This window comes from Ostrinia furnacalis, unplaced genomic scaffold (genome assembly GCF_004193835.3).
Source record: "Ostrinia furnacalis isolate ACB-3 unplaced genomic scaffold, ASM419383v2 OfSCF4122, whole genome shotgun sequence".
Taxonomy (NCBI): Eukaryota; Metazoa; Arthropoda; class Insecta; order Lepidoptera; family Crambidae; genus Ostrinia; species Ostrinia furnacalis.
This window is the reverse complement of record NW_021134361.1, coordinates 705,907-730,449: the sequence shown is the minus strand read 5'-3', so window position 1 is coordinate 730,449 and position 24,543 is coordinate 705,907. Positions and strand designations below refer to the sequence as shown.

The 24,543-nt window shown below is 37.8% G+C and overlaps 1 protein-coding gene across 18 annotated transcripts; it reads left to right on the top strand.

The window, feature by feature from the left end:
- Positions 1-1,453: 1,453 nt before the first annotated feature.
- Positions 1,454-24,179, top strand: LOC114358861 (zinc finger protein 2 homolog). Of its 18 annotated transcripts, none has more exons than XM_028312941.1 (23): positions 1,455-2,071; positions 4,815-4,989; positions 5,758-5,968; positions 7,774-7,839; positions 7,938-8,045; positions 8,307-8,390; positions 8,612-8,756; positions 10,616-10,726; positions 10,869-10,979; positions 11,177-11,287; positions 11,421-11,531; positions 12,019-12,102; positions 12,750-12,833; positions 13,101-13,271; positions 13,397-13,567; positions 13,734-13,904; positions 14,546-14,615; positions 15,415-15,496; positions 15,940-16,019; positions 18,597-18,728; positions 19,537-19,646; positions 19,820-19,902; positions 20,021-24,179. In XM_028312941.1, exons 2-22 carry the CDS (start codon positions 4,955-4,957, stop codon positions 19,888-19,890), a joined length of 2,319 nt encoding a protein of 772 aa, XP_028168742.1. In that variant the 5' UTR covers positions 1,455-2,071; positions 4,815-4,954; the 3' UTR covers positions 19,891-19,902; positions 20,021-24,179. The 18 variants fall into 18 exon arrangements, with proteins under 18 accessions (XP_028168754.1, XP_028168742.1, XP_028168744.1 ...); XM_028312940.1 differs by lacking the exon at positions 1,455-2,071 and adding an exon at positions 2,104-2,513 and having other exon boundaries at positions 20,021-20,120; XM_028312943.1 differs by lacking the exon at positions 12,019-12,102 and having other exon boundaries at positions 20,021-20,120.
- The last annotated feature ends 364 nt before the right edge of the window (positions 24,180-24,543 follow it).

Below are 24,543 nucleotides of genomic sequence, written 5' to 3'. Positions count from 1 at the left end.
TAATAAATGGTAATGTTGAATGCGGTTTTTTCTTTTGTTTTGATTTGTGTTTTTACCATAGTTTTTACCCGACTACCAACCAATTATTAAATTTTATGGCGTGATATCCAATATGATTATATGAATAGGTAATAATAACTGGCAAAGAAACAATATTAATGAATAAGAAAATTCTTCTTATAGGCAGCTAACTATTATACATAATAAATAATTAATAAAGGCTATAAAATTACAGGTGTAAAAAGCTGAGAAAAATAGCCATTGCAACAAAGCTGAAAAGGCAGCGCCAAGGCAATAGGGATCATATTGCGTCGAAATAAGATGCGTATTTCATCGACTAGATTCATAGGGCATAATAAGCCAAATAAATTCAAGTGGCTTGGACAGGCGCGGCCAAAATTTTTTTTAAATCTGCACCTATAGTCATATTAATTAATAACTTATTCCTGGCCTGGCAGTGTCATACAAAAAATAAGTGCGCAGCTCGACTAAAAATAAGTTTGGGAACCACTGACTTTAATTTAACCCTAAAATAAGAAAATGTACACTTTATTTTGTTCTTACTGGTTTATTAAAACCAATCTGTGCCAGCACATAATAATAATATCTCATAAGCGGTGTTGTTAACTAATTATAATATAGCGATTACCTATTATTTTCGATAAATACCTACATAAATGTCAGGTGTGATAAAGTACGCTTTTACTTATGTACTTATTTACCTACTAGTTTATTTCAATGCTTAACCCTTAAACGGATAAAAAGTAAAAAAGGTTAAAAATGTATATTATAGGGTTTAAAATTTAAACCCTAAATAAATCATCATCTATTTATTAAATAAATCAATATTATTTACTAAATAAATCAATATTATTTATTTTTATTGTATTATGTTTATTAGGTCACATACCTACTTCATAAAATCGCCGTTCTCATCAAAGCAATCGTCATTTTCAATAACTTATTGATAGACCCTATATTTCATAAATAAAAACTTGAAACAAAGTAGGTACCTATTCACAACAAGTCTTAAGAAGTAGGTAGGCCTACTTACATACAATTCGTTATGGTACCTAGATTTTAAGGTAGGTAGTTCCACGACATATTTATCGAACAATAACAGCACCTACATATTTAAATTATTAAATTAATTATGTACATTTTTACTTGCTACCTATGCTTTTACCCGAATACTTACTTAAAATAACTGAGACCATATTATTTGGGACAAGTACCTACTTACCCATCGGAGAAACCGCACCCGTAACTCTCCCTAATCGGTGACCCTATCAAAATTACAAAAAAACAGGGTTCAGTCAGGTAGTTGTACAGACTTCTTATCTCTAAGCCACCCCTTTGTATTTTTTTCTGTAGAGCAATATTCACCTTTGGTGCGGTAGATTCATAATAATAATTTCAATATCACCCGTGCGTTCATTTTCTTGCTTAGGTTTTTTGAAGTTGAACATCACTCTTTTTTGGACAGAATTTGAAGATTTGTTTAATCCAACGTTTTGAGAAGACGCAATATGGATAATAAAGGTTCAGTTAACACTTCTAAGAAATACCACAAATTTTACTGCTCCACTTGCGACTTACATACCAATTCTGTTAATCAATTAAACCAGCATTTCGAAGGCGTACGACATAAGCAAAATGCATTAACAAATAACGCCCCTAAAAAAATTACTTGCAATGAAGATCATCACTTCGATTACACTGTTTATCTGTCAACTTTCGTCGTTATAATCATCACAACATATGTGTTTTGTTACGTAATTGTTAAGTTTTGTAACTCTGATACCTACTGTAATTAATTATCAGTATAAAATCAATTTTACGGCACCTTAAATTTCGCGCCATAATTTTAATTGGCGGAGAGGTCGTCCCCAAGCGTTCACGGCTTCTATGCGCACGAACGAACGCGCAGAACAATGAGGTAGCAGCCATTTTATGTCGGTGTCTAAGAAAAACATAATTCGAATGGCCAATCTTAACGAAATTGTGTAATTAGTGCTATAATTTATGTGTTTCCGCACACGTTACTATATTTACGTGATCCATTACTAATGTGAGTAGAAACTTAGTTTTGCTGTACATAACTACAGATAGAATAACATAAGCTCAATGAAACCCTAAGATTTTGCATAAAAAAGATATAATAATAAATTTATAGCTCGTTTCTTCCACACATAACGAAAGGTCGTTGTATTACTTACATTGGATGCGAACCTTTTCTTTGCAAGTGCCGTTTTTGTTTACAGACAATAACGTTATTGTTGCAAAGTGCATTATATTATTTAAGATTAGGATATGACATAACTTTCACTAATATTACGGTTTTAATGCATTGTAAACTCAAATTGTTTATATTTATAAAGTTGTGGTCAGTAAATTACTCGTCGCATTAAAACCGGCGTCGCGCAGCCTCGGCATGAAAGTTGGGGACAAAATTCAATAACGAATTGGCCATTTTATTGATGGCCGGGGGGGAGGCTGGGTGGAGACAGTCGGTAAGCTTCCGCCATTTAATACTTTGTCGGATAGTTTATTGCATTTCGGATGTTTTTGTTTACACTTATGCATATCTGAACGCGATTTAACTAAATAATAATTTGTCATACAGTGCCTTTTCTTTAATTATGTACATTTAGCTTAATCACCACAACTACTAAGTATATCTATGTATGTTGTGGGTGTGTATTGAATACATAAAATGCTTGTGTTGTAGTTACCTACTTACTGTACCAAACAACTGAAGTTATAATAATATGTAGATATATAGTGTAACCATCTACTTGTTTACCTACTGAGCTAAGTCAATGGCCTATGTGCAACAATATAAATTAAGTTGCAGTTGAAATGTTGTTGCTTAGGTAGATATTTTATTCTACTTTACCACTAACTATTTTATTATAATAGGTGTTTGCCAAACTAATTTATGTTTCACATAATTATTTAAGTATTTTTTTAATAAAATATTTACCTAAGTTATAATTGAATCGCGTGGGCATTTTAATATTATTTTCATTTTTTTTATTATGGGTTTGTGATTGATTCAATTAAAGGCATCTTTATCAAAATTGAAAATCTATTATTTTGTTTATGTTAATAAAGTTTTAATTTATAAATCACATTCTTTATTATTTTTTTGTTCCCATTAAGCAAAACCTTTTATAATACATACCTACTGGTCTGAGCATGACTGAGCCTTTTTTATATAAAGTATTATAGTAAAGAACCGCCTCCTTTTTTGAAGTCGGTTAAAAATTATAAATAGTCATTATTGGCTTGGAAATTTTCATAACCAATTTAAGCCATTTTAAGGGCAAGTTATATCTTTAATTGAATATCTGTTGTAATTACCAACAGAAAATATTTAATAGGGGTGTAAGTTGTAACGTATAAATGTTACATTGGGTGGGTTATAATAAAGTTTGAGAACATTGTATGCCAATATACTACAGTAATAGCACATTAATAATAGTAGGTATAACAGTGAAATTAGATTTTTAATAAATATACTTTTTTTATTACTGTGTATAAAATCAGTTTGTTCTTATTATTTAAACTATGCTACAGTAGAATCATAATGTGAATCACAAGACCGGCTTGTTCTATTGTATTCACGCGCCGCTGTGGTAAAATCCTTTTCAACGTATTTTTTTAATAATAAATAAATTTCTTCCCTTTATTTCTTGCACATTATATTATACTTTTGAAATTTTTACTGTTTTACTAAGCGGCTATAATCACGCACATTACGTAATAAAGAAAATTACTAAATAAAACTCATAGTTTTGTGTCAGGATTGGTGAATAGCTAGAGATGAAAGGAATATCCGGTAACTATCCGGTAGGCCGGATATCCGGCCTAAATTTACTATCCGGTCGGATACCGGATAGTAAGTCACTATCCGGCCGGATACCGGATATTAAAAAACTACCATTATTTCCTATAATAAAATGAAATACTATCTTTGAATTTTTGAGGAAAATATCAATAAAATGGCTTATAATAATGACAACTTTTATTTAAAGTCCAAAAAGTTACAAAAAAAGCCATATTAAGGCTAAGGCCTTCCAAAAAACTTATTTCTTTTTTCACTCTAATGACGAATACATAAATAATACTAAATATCTGTTAATGTCGAAATACTATTGCCAATTAAAATAGGTGATCTTTTTTTCACCAATGGTCTGATGACATGTATGACAGTTCAGTCAGATTACGCAACAAGTAAACTATTATAATTTTATTTTCGCTATTCAATCACACACTCACGATGGCCACCGAAATCGCCCGATTTGATCTGCCCCCTAGACAAGTGGCAAAATCGGACATTCTAGTCGGATGGATTCGATTTTTGAAAAGTGTGACTTATCTAGTCTACTAGACCCACTGATCGCGTTCGAAGCACCTGTGCGGCGCTAAACTCGTCATGACATGCAACGAGACAATGGGCAAACGATCCGGCCATCCAGCCTAGCAGCTCGCCGGATATCCGGTATCCGGCCAAACAACTATCCGTTTCATCTCTAGACTGAATACGCAAGAAACGTAAGCCATAACAATCGAATCCCTTCACATAAAGTAACTAAAAAAGCGTCGGAGCAAAGCCACTTTAAAATTACAACTGGCACGTTTTGCCACTTGTCTAGAGGGGCAGTTCACCCTTCAAGTGGGCACGTAATCCTAAACATAAGACTGGATTAAATCTTGGGTTATCAAAATCTATACATTGGTCTGTGAGAGATGGTCATTATCCGTGGTGGTTAAGCTACTTATTTTTTTACCTAGATTTTTTGGTGCAGGTGGCAGTAGATGAAAATGGGGGAGCAGACAAGAGTTCGCCATTAGTTTCCCGGCACACTGGGGCGTGGGCGTCGGGGGTGTGGCACGGGGCGTGGGGGTCCCCGTGCCGCCCCCCGGCGACCTACTCGCCACTATATCCATGTTTGAGCAGCAAATCAAGGCAGAGCCCATGAGGTAAGAACAGGTTCCTACCCTACCATGATACCCAAATTATTCAAGATACACAATACATTTTTCGGACTCACTATTATGAAAGATAAACCAATCCCTAATATTTTACATAAGTATTTTATAATTCACTACATCGTGACAGCATCTATATATTTAAAAATTACATTTATTAATCTACAAAATATAGCACCACTTTTATTCATTAATTTACTGTACAGAATCCACTGGCACCGAATAATAATTAAACAGATTAAATATAAAAAAAAAGTTATTTTTTTGTTTCTTTTGACAGGTGGGATTGTTGTTTTTGTTGTCAAACAAAAGTTAGAAAAGTTTGAGAACCACTGACTGAATCTTGAAGGAAGAAACGAAACAAAATAAAATTCATATTTATTTGATTAGGTTCATAGTTTCAATATTTGCTATATGTTTTAATTATCATTAATAACACCTGTGGCAATAGTTTCATATAAAATGTTATTTTCCAGACTTTCTTTTAGAGTAAAGTTTTCACATGAGGACACGACTATCTGTCTTCTGTCCTGTCCATTAATATTCGTTAGATAATTCAAGAAACACTTGTTCTCGTGCCGTTTTTATAAGGTTCTTAGCTATGGCCCTACCTGTCCTACTTTTTAAATAAAACAAGTGAAGCGCGCAATGTTTACTTTTCTCCGACTACAATTTTCCAAGAAGAAAAGTTGACGTAGGTACCAAATAGGTTTGCCGCCACGCCAGAGCATAATCAATTTATATTTTTTTTGTTTTCAGTTTCTACTCATCCCATCCACATGTCCACTCCGGTCCCCCATCAATAGTCCGGCCCGACTCCAACCATCCGATCATCAACATGAACCAGCATCACCAGTCACATCAGGAAGACTCCAAAGACAGTCTCATAGTACAACAACAAGTACAACAACACCAGCAGGACCTTATGGAACAACACCAACAACAAGAATTACAGCAGCAAGATGATGAGGTAAGATTTTAGTTATTGTTTTGTTTTGTTAGTCTAATAAGATTTAATGTTGTAGGATTCTTATTAGATTCACATCAATTATTATCACTCTGTGAAAAAGTTATTACTAATTAGTTTTAGGTGGTCTAATTAAGCCTATGTAATCTCTAGGGGTATTGGTAAAAATATTTACTTCCAATTATGTTAATAGGCCAGTAGAATTAAACACAAAAACTGATTAAATCGGAAATAATTCCTACAAAAGATTTTTTTGCTTTAATGGCTTCATTGGTTGCCCATTAAGACTCTCCTAAGTTTTCGACTTCGACGGAGTTGTGCTTAAGTGGTGGGGGCCCCCGAAAGGGGCGTTTTTTCGGTTTTCCGGTTATACCGCGTAAAGGACTTACCCTATCGAAAAGTGGTCTTCATGACGGTTGAAGGGCACTTAATCCTGCATTGAATAAGACCAAATTCATATGTTTTGGACAAACCGTTCTCGCGCTAAAGTTCGGCAAAGTAGAAAATATACGTATAATTAATGACCCTCTTCACGTCCAATGGCTTGTTACCCACATGCTTCCAAGCCTTGTAAAGGGTCGCCTTAACCAGTGTAACCCTAACAAGGCTCACGAGTTTGATTCGCTTATCCTTGTCCCGTCCCAGCCGTTCCTTACTGCGGTTGCTGCACCTCTTCCTGGCACTCTCCTGAACGACTCTGTATTACCTAATGTGGCTGCCCCTCTTCCTTGTACCCTCCTGTACGATTTCATTGCTTAGCCATGTGCCTGGTCCAAGGTTCGACGCCACAAAATCAACTTCGCACGAGTGAAAATAGTTTAAATACTATTTCCCGTGCTTGCAACATTTTTCTTTACTGCTTCGCCTCTATTAGTCGTACAGTGATTGTATATATCCTATAGCCTTCCTCAATGTATGAGCTATTCAACACAATAATAATGATTTCAATCAAACTAGTAATTCTTAAGATTAGCGCGTTCAAACAAACAGACAAAAAACTCTTCAGCGTTTTAATATGAACTTGTTGTTGTTGATTTTTGGCGTCGAACCTTAGACCAGGCATACGGCTAGGCAACGTAGTCATGCAGGAGGATACAAGGAAAAGGGGCAGCCACAGTAGGTAACACAGAGTCGTTCAGGAGGAGGATACAAGGAAGAGGGGCAGCCACAGTAGGTAACACAGAGTCGTTCAGGTGAGTGCCAGGAAGAGGTGCAGCAACCGCAGTTAAGGAACGGCTGGGACGAACAAGGATAGGCGCATCAAGCTCGTAAGCCTTGATAGGGTTACACTGGTTGAGGTGGCCCTTTTCAAGACTTGGAAGCCTGTGGGTAACAAACCATTGGACATGGAGAGGGTCATTAATTATACGTATATTTTCTACTTTGCCGAACTTTAGCGCGAGAACGGTTTGTCCAAAACATATGAATTTGGTCTTATTCAATGCAGGATTAAGTGCCCTTCAACCGTTATGAAGACCACTTTTTGATAGGGTAAGTCCTTTACGCGGTATAACCGGAAAACCGAAAAAATGCCCCTTTCGGGGGCCCCCACCACTTAAGCACAACTCCGTCGAAGTCGAAAACTTAGGAGAGTCTTAATGGGCAACCAATGAAGCCATTAAAACAATAAAATCTTTTGTAGGAATTATTTCCGATTTAAAAGCTAATTCTACTGGACTATAAGTTCTGTTGAATTATAAAAACTTCCTGATGAATGTTTAACTATGAGCTACCAACAAACATAAAGAAAGTAGGAATCACCACATCTTATCAATTTTTTATTCAAAGATTACTATAATTTGTTACAGCTCAGTTTCAAGGGAATGGATGATGAGGGTGTAGACATGGACATGGATAGCCGACAGTGCTCTCAGGTATTACATAATATTCTAATAGGAAATTATACAGCTGTGAGGATTCATTCATTATGAAAATGTATAATGTTACTCATACACATTTTTTTTCTTTGCAGAAAGCTTATTTACAGGGTATGGGCGTGGATATGGGCTCTGTTCAGACAAAAATGGAGGTACCAAATGGGGGCCAATCAACCCCTCGATCAAAACCTCAAGCTTGCAAAGTAAGTATAAAATTTTTGCTAAACACCTTATTAAATATTTTCTTCTATTTTAAATACATTATTTAATGTTTATAGTTGAACTCGCTGTTTATAAATAAATTTAAAGTGTTAAACAAAATTGATATGAATATTAGGTAGCCCGCCATGCGTTTCTTCAGATATTACCTGGAGATTACCAGAAGAGCAACTGCCAGCTCAGTAGAAAATTAGACTTAATCAGAATAATCAGGATTAGTGTAAAAATATTAAAATTATTTTCAGGTCTGCGGTAAAGTGCTATCATCTGCTTCATCGTATTATGTCCACATGAAACTTCATTCTGGCAATAAACCCTTCCAGTGTACGGTAAGTACTTTTTTCTACAACATAATTACTTTGTCCACTGTTACTTTAACCCTATTTTAGAAAATTAGAGAAGCAAACATCAGATAGCTTACAATTTTAGAATAATGCATTTCAGAATCTTGAGTTAACTTTGAATCCTAATCCACTGAAAAGTTTGCCACTTTGTTTAAAATTTCTGAGCAGTTGGCAGTTTGGTTGATTTTTTTTATTATTTATCGAAGGTTTGCGACGCAGCTTTTTGCCGCAAGCCTTACCTGGAGGTCCATATGCGTACGCACACAGGCGAACGCCCGTTTCAGTGCGACCTTTGCCTGAAGCGATTCACGCAGAAATCCAGTCTCAATACGCACAAACGCGTCCACACTGGTGAGTTCACGTCGCCATTATTAATTTATTATGTTATAAGCTACGAGAAACCAGCTTGCAGAACTAGTTTTCACTTTTGAGTAGGTACCCAATAATGTGTAGAGGGGTTGAATATAAAATGAATGGGGTCACTTCAATGGATCTTTTGTTAAATGCTAATGAGTCTTGCCCCTGGTAAGGCTAAGTTTCTGAATATGAGTCTGATGCAATAGCACCACCGAGAGATGGCGCTACCTGTACGTTACATCGCGATGGCGAGTTATTTAAAGAAATGTATTATTCGATTATTTTATTTCATTTAGAGTAAATTAAATAAACTGAACTTAATCAAAAATTACCAAAATCGATACTTTTCTAGTTATTTGTTTCACAAAGTGTAAACTAGTTCTGTAATCTGTTTTATTGTGTGACAGTGTGTTAGGTTTTGATTGGCTCACGTAGGAATAATTCCCCGTTTTTAACAGGTAAATAATTGTTAAACCTGAAATAACATAAAATATTTTTTGCAGATATTCATTCATTTACATAGTTTTTATTATAATAAATCTATATTTTTTACATAATGTGTAAATGAATGAGTACAGAAGGTACTATTTGCTTAGACAAATGTAAAACATAGAAATCCTTATTATTGTAGTATTCAAAATAATATTCAAATGTTAAAGAAATACCATGGGATCCAAAAGAGCTTAGGATAAATGCTATAAGGCCTTGATATTTAATGGAGAAACTAATGATTAAACTTTAAATACCCTAGGATGGAGGTTTTACGGTACTCTTTTAATACTTTAGTATTATAGTATTATATCCCATAGCCATGGTGTTAAAAGCCTTGTTGGGAATGTTTGGAACATTGTCCAAAAATGTTTAAATTTTAAAAATGTAGCAACGAAATTAAAGAAGATTAAAGTTAAAATATAATAATAATTACACTTTACAAAACAGAATAAGCTTACATTATGTCATTCCTACATTATTGGTACCATGAGGGGATTCTTTTTAATTGAGACAATAAATTGGATTTTTATATTTTTACAGTCAAGTTTAACCTCCTCCTGTTTCCGTGAAACCAAAATATGTAAAGTTTCTTTTGTTTTTAATTTTTTGATATACTCAAATATTGTTACATATTTTGCTTATTGAATATCCTGTTATGAACGCCCTGATATCTGAGTTATATTTTATATGTATTGTCTTTTATTGATAATATACCATTGTTATTATTTTCCATATTATATCTATGCAAAAGTACTTGCCTGAAAGCCCATTTTATGTAATCACATTATATTCCAAAGTATAAGACTGAATTTTGTTTATTTATTGTACTTATTTTATTTATTGGTTTTTTTTTTTATTATTATTGAGGAGTATCTGCTTTATTGAACTGTTTATTTTCTCTGCTCAATTTGCATACTATTGTATGTATAATTAATTTTTCTGTCCAAAGTTCGTACTCTATGTATGCATATTTGCAAGTTGCCTATACACAATATTAGCACGCGGCCTCTGGACGGAGCTTCATAAACGAACATCTTTATACTTATATACTTTACTATTCTCTATACATATTGCATTCAATGGAGTACTATGTTAATTACTTAGTCACTGGTGCGACACACAGTTCGCTATGAAACAATTGACAATACATATGCTTAACTTATAAATGTGAATAGTTTTTGAGATGTGTCGAACAGCCAAAATAGCTTTACATTAAATCAGGGCGTGAGGAAGGCTTCATTGATGCGAGGCAAACAGGGGGAGGTAAAAACATGCAACGGACCTCGACACTGCGAGGGTTCCGTCGCGTGTTTTGCTATAACGTGTAGAGCGTGTGTTGTTGGATGTGGCCTGGGTTCTAGATGAGCACACGCGCGCGTTGCTGGCGAAGGACCGGCCCTACAAGTGTGACCTCTGTCAGATGCGGTTCACGCAGAGCTCCAGCCTCAACCGACACAAGAAAATTCACACGGGTGGGTTCTGTTTGGGTACGCCTCGTACCGCCCTGTGCCCAATTCTATGTCTCTTCATAAACGTCATCACGCGGCTCCTAAAGCCCCGTTCTCATCGTAGTGAATGTTAACATTATTTGACTTGTGCGATGGTTTCGTTCAGAGGAACACAAGCGCGCGCTGCTGGCTAAGGAACGACCCTACCAGTGCGGCGTCTGCTTTGTGCGATTCACCCAGAAATCAAGTTTGGGCCGGCACGGAAAAATACATACCGGTGGGTCCCTATCTCTCTACTGCCTACGTATGCGTGACGTCACCCTTGAGGCAGATCGGTACTAACGTTTTACTGTAAACCGCATAGCCTACCTCCCCCTGAATGTGTGTGAGAGAGTGTACAGTTTAACCTTAGGCTAATATACTGTTGTTTGAGAGAATGCTGAGTTGCTATATCGAAACTCGTATAACTTATAGAGGAGCACAGACGAGCCCTGTTAGAGAAAGTGCGGCCGTACCAGTGCCACATCTGTTTTATGCGCTTCACTCAGAAGTCCAGCCTTGGCCGTCATGGGAAAATACACACTGGTAGGCATTTTCCCCTAAAATCCTTAAGTAGACAATGAAATTTTATTATAGAGCTCACATTATTAGGCACTATCATCAAAGCAGTGCATGGAGCAGAATCGTTGTTGTAGCTGAATTTTGTTGGTATTTCTAGAGGAGCACATCCAATCGCTGATCAACAAAGTGCGCCCCTATCAGTGCGACATCTGTGACAAGCGGTTCACGCAGAAGTCCAGCCTTGGCACTCATAAACGTATACACACTGGTGGGTCCCTTGATATTAACATTTTTATTTTCAATCGGTCTCCGAGCCACAATTCTATTACTCACTAGCTTAATTCCTTTGTTTTCGGTTGTGGCTTTGAAACCTATGTTTTGTGAATAGTTTTTAAGGGCTCCCAAATTGATAACTTAAACACTATCATTGATTGAAAAGCAAAATGGTTAGCGATTCGGAAGTGTTTTATTTTGTTCCATAGATTTTCTGTAACGCTATTCGAAAGGTAAATTCCATTAGGATGCACACGCTCAAAAACTATTCACAAACAGTAAAGTAAAGCATGTGTACGTTGTGAGGATTTTGGTTACTTTAAAGTAGGAGAGAGAATGTTTTTGATGGACAAATAGTATCGTTAAAATTCCCTCATGGTAGTTAAAGTGAAAGTGCAATAATTGGTATGCGCTGAAGCGTGGTTAGAATTATTTGTCCATCGTGGTTTTGTTTTGTTTCTCTGTCCCCCCGCGCGGCGCAGGGGAGCGGCCGTTCCAGTGCACCGTCTGCCTCAAGTCCTTCACGCAGAAGTGCGCGCTCAATTTGCACGAAAAAATACATACGGGTTAGTAGCCCACATATTTTATATCCGCAACATTCCTATCGGTACGACTATAGACAAGAGTGATCGATCACGCACTCCGCATTTCATTAGCGTCATGCTTTATTCCTGTTTTTCCGTTGCCCGCCTAACCCGTTGTTTTTACATCCCCATATTACAGTAGCTTCCATCTCGTTGCTTTCGACTAACATCTCGATATCTTTAACTCGATTCAATGCGCGCTTTCGTACTTCTGCATTTACAAACTACTCGCCTATCATACTAAACGCATTGCCGATCACGCCCCTCTCATTTGCAAACATGTAGGTGATTATAGTGTATCATTTTGTATTTCATCATTTCTTCATGAATATTAATACTTTCACAAAAGCGGTAATGCAATCGCCGCAGTAACGCATCTATTTGGCGCCTCTCGGTTTCGGTACGATGCCGGCCGACAAAATTGGGTTCGAAATTGGGGTATCGGTCGCTCAGACCACATGCGGTTGAGATTGGCAGCGGGCGGGCGCCCAGCATGCGTCGGCGACGTGCGTTACTCGCTTTTGTGTGTGCACTGCGCGCAGTGCAAGGGCGCCCATACTCGTGCGGGCAATGCCCGGCGGCGTTCGCCCGGCGCCCCTACCTGGACATTCACTTGCGCTCGCACACAGGCGAGCGGCCCTATCAGTGCGACGCGTGTCTCAAGCGCTTCACGCAGAAGTCCAGCCTCAATATACATAAGAGGACGCACACAGGTGGGTGCACCCGCGGGCCGGACTGGCGCCCCGCCCGCCCCAGCCTCTCTCCACTTACACTCTGCCTCTCCTCCAAATCTCTTTCATATTAGCTTGCGTGTCTTGCGACTCCACTTCGATCACAGTTCATTAACAAACTAAGCGGTAAAGATTTGGAGCGGAGTTAGCGGCGAGCGGCGACCAGTCCGCGCCGCGATCTCCGTAGTGCGAGGGCGTCTAGCGTCCTTGCAGACTCGCCGCTGCTATAATATATGTGTTGGGCACCAGTCCAGGGGAGACCGTTCCAGTGCCTGTCGTGCCCCGCCGCCTTCACCTGCAAGCAATACCTGGAGATTCACACTCGCACGCACACCGGGGAGCGCCCGTATCAGTGCGACATCTGCCTCAAGCGGTTCACCCAGAAATCCAGTCTGAACATCCACAAGCGGACCCACTCAGGTACGTGCGCGGCCTGCGTCGCTCTAGGGACGAATGAACGTAATGTGGGCTACTAGAGAGTGATGCGTGCACGGGGGAGGTGGGCGCGGCGCCTGCTTCTCACTAACGTCTGTCTTCGTCCACAGTGCAGGGCCGGCCGTTCCAATGCCTGCAGTGCCCGGCCGCCTTCACTTGCAAGCAGTATCTAGAGATCCACAACCGCACGCATACCGGCGAGCGCCCTTACCAGTGTGACGTATGCCTCAAGAGATTCGCGCAAAAATCGACACTCAATATACATAAACGAACGCACACAGGTCAGTCGCAGCGATTTTTGTTTTTGAGATATCTAACTGCATTTGTTTCATGAGCTATCATTATGTTTTCTTGGATGTGATGTCTTCTAGCACTTTCTGATGTGGGTTAAAGTTGTCGGTGCCACATGTGGGGGGTTGTAACTCGGGTAACTAACGTGTTGGTCAGTGCAAGGGCGGCCGTACGCCTGCCTGGAGTGCCCGGCGGCGTTCACGTGCAAGCCGTACCTGGAGATTCACATGCGAACGCACACGGGCGAGCGGCCCTTCGAGTGCGATGTCTGTTTCAAGCGCTTCACGCAGAAATCGACGCTCAACATTCACAAGCGAATACACACCGGTATGGCGGACCACACGCTTCATGCTTGCCTTGCTATCTCAGTGCAGGGGTTTCTTTACATCGCGATTATGCGAATAGCATTTTCAACCCCTGAGCTCTAAAACATCTGTGATTATTGCAAAATGCTAATCGTCTAATTCGATGTGAATTACACTCGGTAATTGGTTCACACATTAATAAAATATCTAAGAAATTAAACACAATTTTATTAATGACAGATAATATTATTTGTAACATTAAATACAAATTATGTACCACCATATATGGAAGAGAGCCGCATGTGTGAAGTATTTACCGCAATTAGAAGATGAAAGTTAAGAAGACGGCAAATGCGAACGCAGGTATCAAAATTCCCTATGATGTGGCACCGACAACGTCATCATGTTTTAATTTTATCAGCGGCTGCATCATCACTTAATTTTCAGTATTGTATTATTTATTTCATTTCTTGGCTTCCGCATTCATTAATTTAAAACTTGCCTCATTAATGTCTAGTTGCATCTTGCCGTCTTTCTAACATCATTTTCCTTCAAACTTGCTTTCATTCATCTTTATTTTTATTGCTGATTTATATTTTCTTAATTAGTTGTTTCTTTCGTATATTTTATTTTATGAGATGCTTATACAGTTGTAACTTTCAGGTGAGCGACCGTACGCTTGTGATATTTGTCAGAAAAGATTTGCTGTGAAGAGTTATGTAACGGCACACAGGTGAGAAATACTTCTTTTACTCATTTAACATGATTTCATATACTTTACATCCTGTATAATTTTCTCTTTCCCTTATGGGGAATCACTTCCTTTTCTCCTTCTATAGAACCTGGCACCGTATTTCATAGTTGATTGCTGAGGGCATTATGTAGCGTATGTCCGATTGTGCCATGACAGACGTCCAGGGCAGCTCATAGATCTTTTGAGGAACAGTTCGATCCCAGTCAACCGCTGGATTATTGTGGTGAACCCACTCCTAACACCAGCACTTTAGCGTACATGAAGCCCATGGAGGGGTTAACTATGGGGTTAACAGTATTTTAAAAAGCCACAGTCCAAAAACCTGAGGTTGACTATAATCTGGCGTCAGAAGTCTATACCTAGTGGCCTAGTGGTTCATAATCCCCTCCAAGTTGCAGTTCGCGCTGCACACCTTCTTCCCTATAGGATTTGTCTATAATCTGGCGTCAGATGTATATAGCGACTCATAAATCCCACCCCATTCACCTGAGTTCCACCCTTAGAAAATATCTGACGTCATCGTCGTTCGCAGATGGTCGCACGTAGCCGACAAGCCGCTGAACTGCGACCGCTGCTCGATGACGTTTAGATCGCGCTGCACATTTCCATCCCTATAGGATTTGTCTTTGATCTGGCGTCAGAAGGCAGATATCTATAGCGGCTCACAAATCCATCCCTTATTCCCCATACATCAGTGTATAAATCTTTCCTTAGAAAATGTCTGACATCAACATAATTCCCATAATTCCACAACGTCTGACATCAAAATCTCTTACAGATGGTCGCACGTGGCTGACAAGCCGCTGAACTGCGACCGCTGCTCGATGACGTTCACGTCCAAGTCGCAGTTCGCGCTGCACATTTCCCTCCCTCTAGGATTTGTCTATAATCTGGCGTCAGATGTATATAGCGACTCATAAATCCCACCCCATTCACCTGAGTTCCACCCTTAGAAAATATCTGACGTCATCGTCGTTCGCAGATGGTCGCACGTAGCCGACAAGCCGCTGAACTGCGACCGCTGCTCGATGACGTTCAGATCGCGCTGCACATTTCCTTTCCTATAGGATTTGTCTTTGATTTGGCGTCAGAAGGCAGATATCTATAGCGGCTCATAAATCCATCCGTCGTTTCAATCGTTTAAATCTTTCCTTAGAAAAATATCTGACATCAACATAATTGCCATAATTCCACAACGTCTGATATCAAAATCCCTTACAGATGGTCGCACGTGGCTGACAAGCCGCTGAACTGCGACCGCTGCTCGATGACGTTCACGTCCAAGTCGCAGTTCGCGCTGCACATCCGCACGCACTCGGCCGGGCCCTGCTACGAGTGCAGCGTCTGCGGGCGCACCTTCGTGCGGGACAGCTATCTCATAAGGTATGTAGCTCTGTAGCTCAAGTAGTTCGTGACACCCAAAATAGCCAATAAGGCGATTATCACACTGCGGCGCGCTCCACCGCGGTCCGCGTGATTTCATATAAAAAATCCCGCGCGCAGACGCGTTGTCAGTGTGTTGTGCCGCGCGTGTTTTCTATACAAACTGAGGTACTTGCATACAATGATTAAATCTGTCGTCCCGCGTACCGCGGCGTGTGATAATCGCCTAAGTTTGCGACACGTCTTTGTTACAATGGAATAAGGTGTTGTCAACTATAGGCCACTTTGGGTGTCACGAACTATTTGACGCTGACTGTACGGCTATTTGTAAGTTACTTGAGATGTTTACAGGAAAATACCGAGTAGGTATGTTGCAAAGCAGATAAAAACATGACACTGAAACAATTCGTTTGGAAATCATTAAAGTCTACTAAGCACATACTTGATTTTAAAAGGCTAAAGAAAATCACAAACTGGTTAATTGATATACAGGGTGTCCCGTAATGTAACGTCAAGCCGGAACTGGGTGTTGAGGCAAGTTGTGCTGGTTATCAGAAAAATAAAAAAAAAAATCTATGTGGCATATTTTAAAAATAATAGGCATTTAAAACAAATCAAAAAATTCTACTCCAGGTGACGGTCCTTTTGCTAGTGTTGCCACAAATCTTCACTTTTTCCAAAATTTTTTTTTTGTTATGTAACCCTGAATAATGCTTCTCTAAATTGTTATCAAAATTACAAAACCAGCTGCTCCAGCTTGGATGAAAAAATACATTATTCCTAAAAAAAAATTTCAAAATAAAAATTATGCCTAGTTTAAACTGACTGTACTGAAAAAAAAATGTACTACGCTAGTGTGGCAAGTGACGTCATAATTTGGCGCATTTAGTAAGGATTCCAAAATGGTATAACACTTGGTAAATTTTTGCTGTAACTGTCGACAATTTTTGTTTTTTTGGAAATAGTCCCGTTTTTAACTTTATCTACCTTGGTTAAAAATTATTATTCTAATGTGCCCAAAATTCAAACTTTTGTCACAGAAACTTTTGTCACCATGACAGTAATTAGTAGTTGACATACTGTGACAAATGTCACCCGTGCGCGCGCGCCTTTACTACCTGCTCTGCCTGCACTTGTACTTGGTAACAGGGATAATAAGGATATGAAGTTTCGGTTATGGATACGGTTACGGATATTAGAATAATATTATACCGGTTTCGGTTACGGTCACGGATATGAAATCATTTCAGATTATCCGAAAGTCTCGGATAATTTCGGTTACGGAATTATTAGAATTTCAAAAATGTAGGTATAATACAAATAGCAAGATGCTGCGTGAGCGTGACCCACATAGCTACTTTATGTACCAACTAAGACGACACCTATGTATGATAAAGGTAAAACAGGCTGGCATATTAGATGGTGCCAGCGAATGCCAGACAAGTTGGTAACAAATATTAAGATTTAAGGTACAATTCCAAGACGGGCCGCAGACCGCAAACTGCAACCGCAAACTGCAAAACTATGAAATCGGCAGCGCGGCATTGCAGCTGCGGCGTGTATACTGCAGATTTCATAGAGTTTTGCAGTTTGGCCTTTATCCGAAACTATCCGTAACTTTTGAATCAGTTTCGGTTACGGTTATGGACATTTTTTTATTTCGGATATCCGATAGTTTCGGTTACGGTTACGGATATCCATAACATCCCTGCTTGGTAAGATGGCCCTCTCCGTCCCGCTCATACCTTTTAAAATGGCTTCTCCACCTCACTTAAGCCAGAAACTTGAATTTTGGGCACATTAGAATAATATTTTTAACCAAGGTAGATAAAGTTAAAAACGGGATTATTTCCAATAAACAAAAATTGTCGACAATTACAGCAAGATTTTACAAAGTGTTATACCATTTTGGAATCCTTTCTAAATGCGCCAAATTATGACGTCACTTGCCACACTCGCGTAGTACAATTTTTTTTTTCAGTACATTCAGTTTAAACTAGGCAAAATTTTTATTTTGATATTTTTTTTGGGAATAATGTATTTTTTTTCATCCAAGTTGGAGCAGCTGATTTTGTAATTTTGATAACAATTTAGAGAAGCATTATTCAGGGTTACATAACAAAAAAAAAATTTGGAAAAAGTGAAGATTTGTGGCAACACGAGTAAAAGGACCGTCACCTGGAGTAGAATTTTTTGATATTTTTTAAATGCCTATTATTTTTAAAATATGCCACATAGATTTTTTTTTATATTTTTCTGATAACCAGCACAACTTGCCTCAACACCCAGTTCCGGCTTGACGTTACATTACGGGACACCCTGTATGTAGAAATGTAGATGCGACTAATCCTCGTCGATATTTGACATGCTTCTTAGCTGGGCTCTGTCTGTTTCAATTTACGCCCAGAAGCCATTTTCGGAGCATAAAAATTCTAAATCGTAATGTTTTCAAGAAGTTCAAGAACATAACTGATGGCCGCTCCGGCAACCACAGTTATTTACGTGTCGTTGAATTTTCCACCGTAATGTCATATTTAGGGTTTAGCGTGTGTTTTTAAACCATTCAACTGTCCACAGACATCACAACCGCGTGCACCGCGAAAACCACAGCAACATGTCGGCCAACAGCATCGGCACCATCAACAGCGTCGCCACCAACACCAATAACTCCAGCAGCAACTACGACTCGCCCGGCGTTTGTGACTTAAGGTATATACACCACTAAATTTTTATCACCGAAAAAAAAAAATTCTGGGTAATGAGTTATTGATACTGATCCCATATGTGCAAAAAAAAAAGTTAAATAAAATGACTCAAAATTTCCTCCTAAAATTGGTAATTTATGGACACACGCGTCGCTAGCACTATTTACGTACGTTACTGTAACACTTATTAGAATTCAAAATGCTCTAAGTTAGTTAAGTATGTAATAATAACACTGAAAGCGTGGTCGAGGCGTGAGCGAGACAGACAGATCGATGCAACGTGCGAGCGCGTACGGCTACTCTAGCGAGCAGCGGAGTGACAAAGCTGTGACGCGTAAAATACGGACTAAAGAAAATTAACTTTATGAAAAACATTTCTTTTTCTTTTGCTTTAAATTTTTCACACGTTTCTACATAACCTGTTAAATTTTTTTCGGTGATAAAAATTTAGTGGTGTATATACCATTACCATAATATTTCAGCCACTGACCCTCCTCTCCTGATCGCAAGTCTCCCCTGAAGAAGCGGCTCGAAGAAAGGCAGGATTCCACAACGATGCGCTGCCCACTGCTTCCCGCGACTTTCACCAGATCATCGGCACTCGAGAACTTTTGCCACGCCCACTATAACTTGATTTCTGCGGGCTATGTCTGTTATTACGGTTACTTTGGTTCTCCTTTTAAACGTCAGTTTTGTATAGCGTGCAATATACCGGTTACTAACTTGATGACACTTTCATGTTACCTATATTAGTTTTTTTAGGAAGTTTCAACATCGAAGTTGTATGCCATAACAATAATTAATGTTTTCAGCTTCGTGCCTATGGTGAACCGCTACATGACCTCTCAAGGCACGCAGGTTTCGATGCAAGATACTCAGAGCAAGATGTCAGCTATGTCGCCGCAGTCTATCGCGTCAATATGTAAGTAATAACTCATCTACGCCACCAAGTCTTACATGGCTTTTAACGTTAGAAACCGAACAAAATAGGTCATGCCAATATGACAGTGAAGACTCATTTGTTTCTTTTTTGCTTAAGATTAGGTATCTCGGATTGTATTTGCCGTGTAAATAACAATATTATTTTTGTTTCAGCTTCGCCTCCTCCTCCACACACCCCAACACCGCAGCCCCAGATGTCTGGACAGATGCATCTTGGAGACTGATCGCCTGAATAGGTACGTACCTTTACACGTATACGTACGTACGTGCCTTTATACGTAAAGGCTCCTGCTTTGACATTTGTGAATTCTATCGATGTGTACGAATCTGCTCACAGTAACTTGTCTCTTTCAGCTCTCGGTTGAAAAGTGAGCAGCCAGAGTGCAATATTAAAAAATTGGCAGCCATCAACAAGAGCAGCTATGACCATGATAATAACGCATGCAACCAGGAGACTGGACGCTCCTAACCATTAGGTTTGTCAGCATGGACTCATGCACAGATTTTGTTTATTATATATCGAGTTATTTATTTATCCTGTTGAGTTTGTCGGCCGTGACGCGAGAGCAAGGATCGTGCAGCATCGGTTTAGTTACGCTTGCGGAATCCTCGTAACACCTGGTGGACATCACATAGAGAAGAGGTAGTGAGTAGTCACGTAGCGGTACCGCCTATGATATGCATTGTGATTTTTACCCACAACTGTGATTTATCTATACCATCACATAATTATATTAATTCTCGTGGTGGCGTTCATAAATCAATACTTAAAAAAAAACTCTCATCATTTTAGATTGTAGGCCTAAAAATTTTGATCTCATATTCTAATTTGCTTAGTGTGATAAATTTTGGAATCGTGAATGGTAAATCCATGTTTGAAATTCTAAATTTGATGTTCGTCGTTCGCTTATCATACCCCACTCTCATTAGACGTAGTGAAATGTAACAATATCTTATTGCGATGCTTTAACTTAGGATGTGTCAGTGTATAATGAAGTTCAATAATTTTATAGAATTGTTACCAGTGAGAGGTAAATATTTTGATCGCTGATAAATTTAAAGGACTCTAGATGATACTCCTCATAGTAATCCATAAGAATGCTTTAATAAAGTCTCAAGTTCATATGAAATAATAATAATAAATAAGTAAAAATAATACACATACTTTCAGAGTCCTCAGAGGCAATGTTAAAAGCTTCACAAAATTAATGTCGTATAATATGATGTTTATTGGAGAAATCCAGAAAAGTGCCTGTTGCAACATAAAATTGGCAATATTTTTTAATCGTATTGCGTTCGTAAGTTATGTTCATCGCGAGGGGAGTCATTTGTGAAGCTTCTTACTAAAACTTTGTGTGCCTTCTAGCGGATAGCGATATTAGGCAGTATCAATCGTAACACCACAATAGGACGTCATTATTTTTTCTAATTTCCATAAAGGATGTTCATATTTAGTGTACTCTCATACATATAAAGCATCATATAAGTATATACAGCATATTTTGATTACCATTTAGAATATATGAAACAGTTTTCACTTTACTGCGTACCGTAAAGTGCGAATTGTTCGTTTCCATTACTGTTTCGAATAATAGTGATTATGATAGTGTTAGAGCAGTAGTCTTCCAATACCTTGAGACAGTACTGTCGCACGTGGCCGCGTGGGCCGGCGAGGTCCGCCGCGGGGGTTCCTTATGGTTTGCCATTATGATATCAAAGATAGATTGGTGCCATTCTATGTAACGATGTGGTAGAGTAAGCTTAGTTAAGTCTGCAGGTCAGGGTAGAACTGGAAATAAAATATTGTAAGAGAACTTATCTCCTTGTCGCCTGTTATTTATATCGAACACGTTTAAACTGTTTACCTTGTTTATTATATTTTTTACTGTATTGTTATTTTATACTTATACACATACATTATTTTATTTCCACATTGTATGTGTCCATGTGCTGGGTCAGAAATTGTAAATATTGGTAGGATTTATTTATTCAAATAAATCGTCAAAAATCAATTTCGGCGTTGAATAGGAAGGAATTTATGATTTGTAGACATATATCTCTACAATCATAGTTAATACAAATATGAACTGAGCAAACATAAATTGGAATTAATATTAGAGTTTAGTGCAGAACTATACTTTGGGTACTACGTACTATTAAAATCAAAATTTCCTTGTAGATGTACATACGTATACATATAATATTATATACATATGAATGTTGTTTGATAGTCCTCAATATTTTTTTATATTTTGATAGTTCTGTATTTGAGAAAAAAACACGAAAAAAATAGGCCAATCTCATTTATCATTTTAAAGTTAATAAATAAAATAAAGAATATGTACACGATATTTTAAGATAAAATAATATGACGGATGCATTTAGTTGCCCAGAAAGTTAAGGATTATGTAACATCTTACGCGTTTTTTTTTTTTCAAATTATTAAATGTGTAGTAAGTTTCTTACCAAGCCATTGATAACAGTATTATTTAGACAAACTAGGACTTGGGTTTAAAGAGTAGTATAAATCTTCAATACCATTTTATGAAAGATCATTGTGGAATTTTCAAACCATAGTTTATCAATAGTTATGTAACTTCATTGGTGAGCATCATGCTATAGATGTGTCGCAATGTCGATTACCGTGTATTATCCATAGATATTATGAGAGGAAATAGAAACACCAACATAGTATACTAGTTTACATATTATATGATGAAGTATATATTAAATGTCTACCTAATTCTCCGTAACTCGACGAGGGTGATTGTTTCTTATTAAATTCTAGAATTAGTAATATATTTTTGTTATTATATGTTTACTGTCTTTATAATTGTTTTTCTTTGAATATCCTATCGTTGCTTCACCCTAGTCGAGTGTGCGGGATGATAGAAATCGGCGGATCCCCGTGATCTGCGAGGTGTATCTTAATTATTATTAGATGTTTGCATTGTGAGTCTGTTGAACTGTCATTATTATTGTTCCCGCGGGATACACCTCGCCGAAGCCGGGGTTGCGCGGCATACAGCGGAGCAGCATGCGCTGGGAGCCCCGTGGCGAACACTTCGCGTACCAAGTATTCCGTGGGCCCCCAACTTGTGTCGCTTCACTGTTCCAGCTATTTTACATACCGATGTTAGTTACTATATTTAGAGTAATAATAATGAGCCATTTAAATTTACGTAATCAGAGGTGTGGTACAATCCGTACGTTTAGCGTTTTATCTTTCTTTTCACCTGTAGAAAAGACTGAATTACTTTAAAAGATGGAATTCACAATATTGAAACATGAATACTCACCGGAACTTTTGGCAGTGTTAGATATATATTTGTTGATTTCGTTGTTTAATATCGGAGCGGTTGTGGTGAAGGACCAACCAAATTCTTTGTAATACTGTTTAAATTTTGTTGAAGAAATCGTACATATCCCTTACCCGTGAATAGTCGTATACTACTTCCCTCGTCGAGGCAGGCTACTAGTCTAGGGCCGCGCGCCGACCTGCACTGTGGTAGTAGTACGAGCAAATAACAGTGAGCCTTGTGTAATCATAATGTCTAAGGTACATACATATTTAGTTATATTGTATCGTTAGATTTACGCGAACTTCCGCTTTGCCAACATTATTGCGTTGCTTACATTATAATCATACGAGAGTACAGCCTAAGGATTTTAACTTTTTTTATATGCTGAGAGCTATTTCTAAGTCACTGGTTTTATACGATTTGTATAGTCTAACCAAATTATATTACATGGCTAAAAGTCATAATTACCAAGTTTTGGAGTTATTTACATCCCTTTATGTGCTAATTTTTTATTGAAATTCAACAAGCAAACATCATGGCATGATGATTACGGTCATTTAGTTATAGCTCTTCAGAGTTTTAATGACCAATATTTTAACTACAACTGTTTTTCTTTAATTGTTAAAATTTTTAGGCTAGTTTATATTTTAAATAAGTTAGATTTGTTAATTGTGGTGTATTTACATTGCACGTGAATATAGCTCTTACAGCCTTTATTACAGATAAATGTTTTGTTGATTTTATAGTCTGAATTGATTGTGATAGAAATTTATTATATTTGGTTTGTTTTATCTTCTACTTAAAAATCTTATTGTTTATTGTTGATATTTTGAATACTAAGAGCAAGGCAACGCGGGAGTGTACGAGGCTGTAAGAGCATTTATGTAGTCAGCATTATGTATATGCTTTAATGTGATTTTTTAAATGTACTCTTTATCTTTATTATATAGTCTCATCAATCAATATAATTAGCGAACTAACAAATCGTTTATAATTTTTTTCAGTTCATAGTGATTTATATTGAGATCAAATTAAAAACAGAGTTTATTTAATTTTATGGAAAATATACATTGTAAAATTATTCTTTAATGCTCATTTGCAGAGCTCTATTAAAAAAAGAAACTATATGAATGCAAAATAACAAGTCACGATTCTTTTAGAAGTCGCCATGTAGTGGAGAAAAATAAACGTGCCATGATATTTGTGGCTAATTTATTTGTTTTATTCGCCCGACGCCTATCCCTTCTATTTTATTATAAGTACAGGCGACAGCGCATCAAGCAAATCACTGAATAACCTTATGTCCTGGTAACAGTTGCTATAATAATATAACACATCAAAAATGTAGCCTGATGTGCTGTTGACTGTACTTAAATATTTTAATTGATTCAATAAATTGATGACATGGCTATGCCCTATGGCGATGGTCCAGTTTTAAATTCAGAGTTGTTTACTTTAGATGATAATATTATGGCTTATTAGATCCACATAGAACATAATTTTCTCTGGGTTAATTACTTACTCGAATTAAAATGATATTTAAATTAAATGGAATCTGAATACTTGGATGGAAGT

Bases quoted from the DNA above. Each gene is read 5' to 3' on its own strand.
- LOC114358861 (XM_028312941.1), top strand. From the start codon at position 4,955: ATGTTTGAGCAGCAAATCAAGGCAGAGCCCATGAG. The intron at 10,980-11,176 runs GTGGGTCCCTAT...TATAACTTATAG, and splicing joins GCACGGAAAAATACATACCG to AGGAGCACAGACGAGCCCTG. The intron at 19,647-19,819 runs GTAAGTAATAAC...TTTTTGTTTCAG, and splicing joins GCAGTCTATCGCGTCAATAT to CTTCGCCTCCTCCTCCACAC.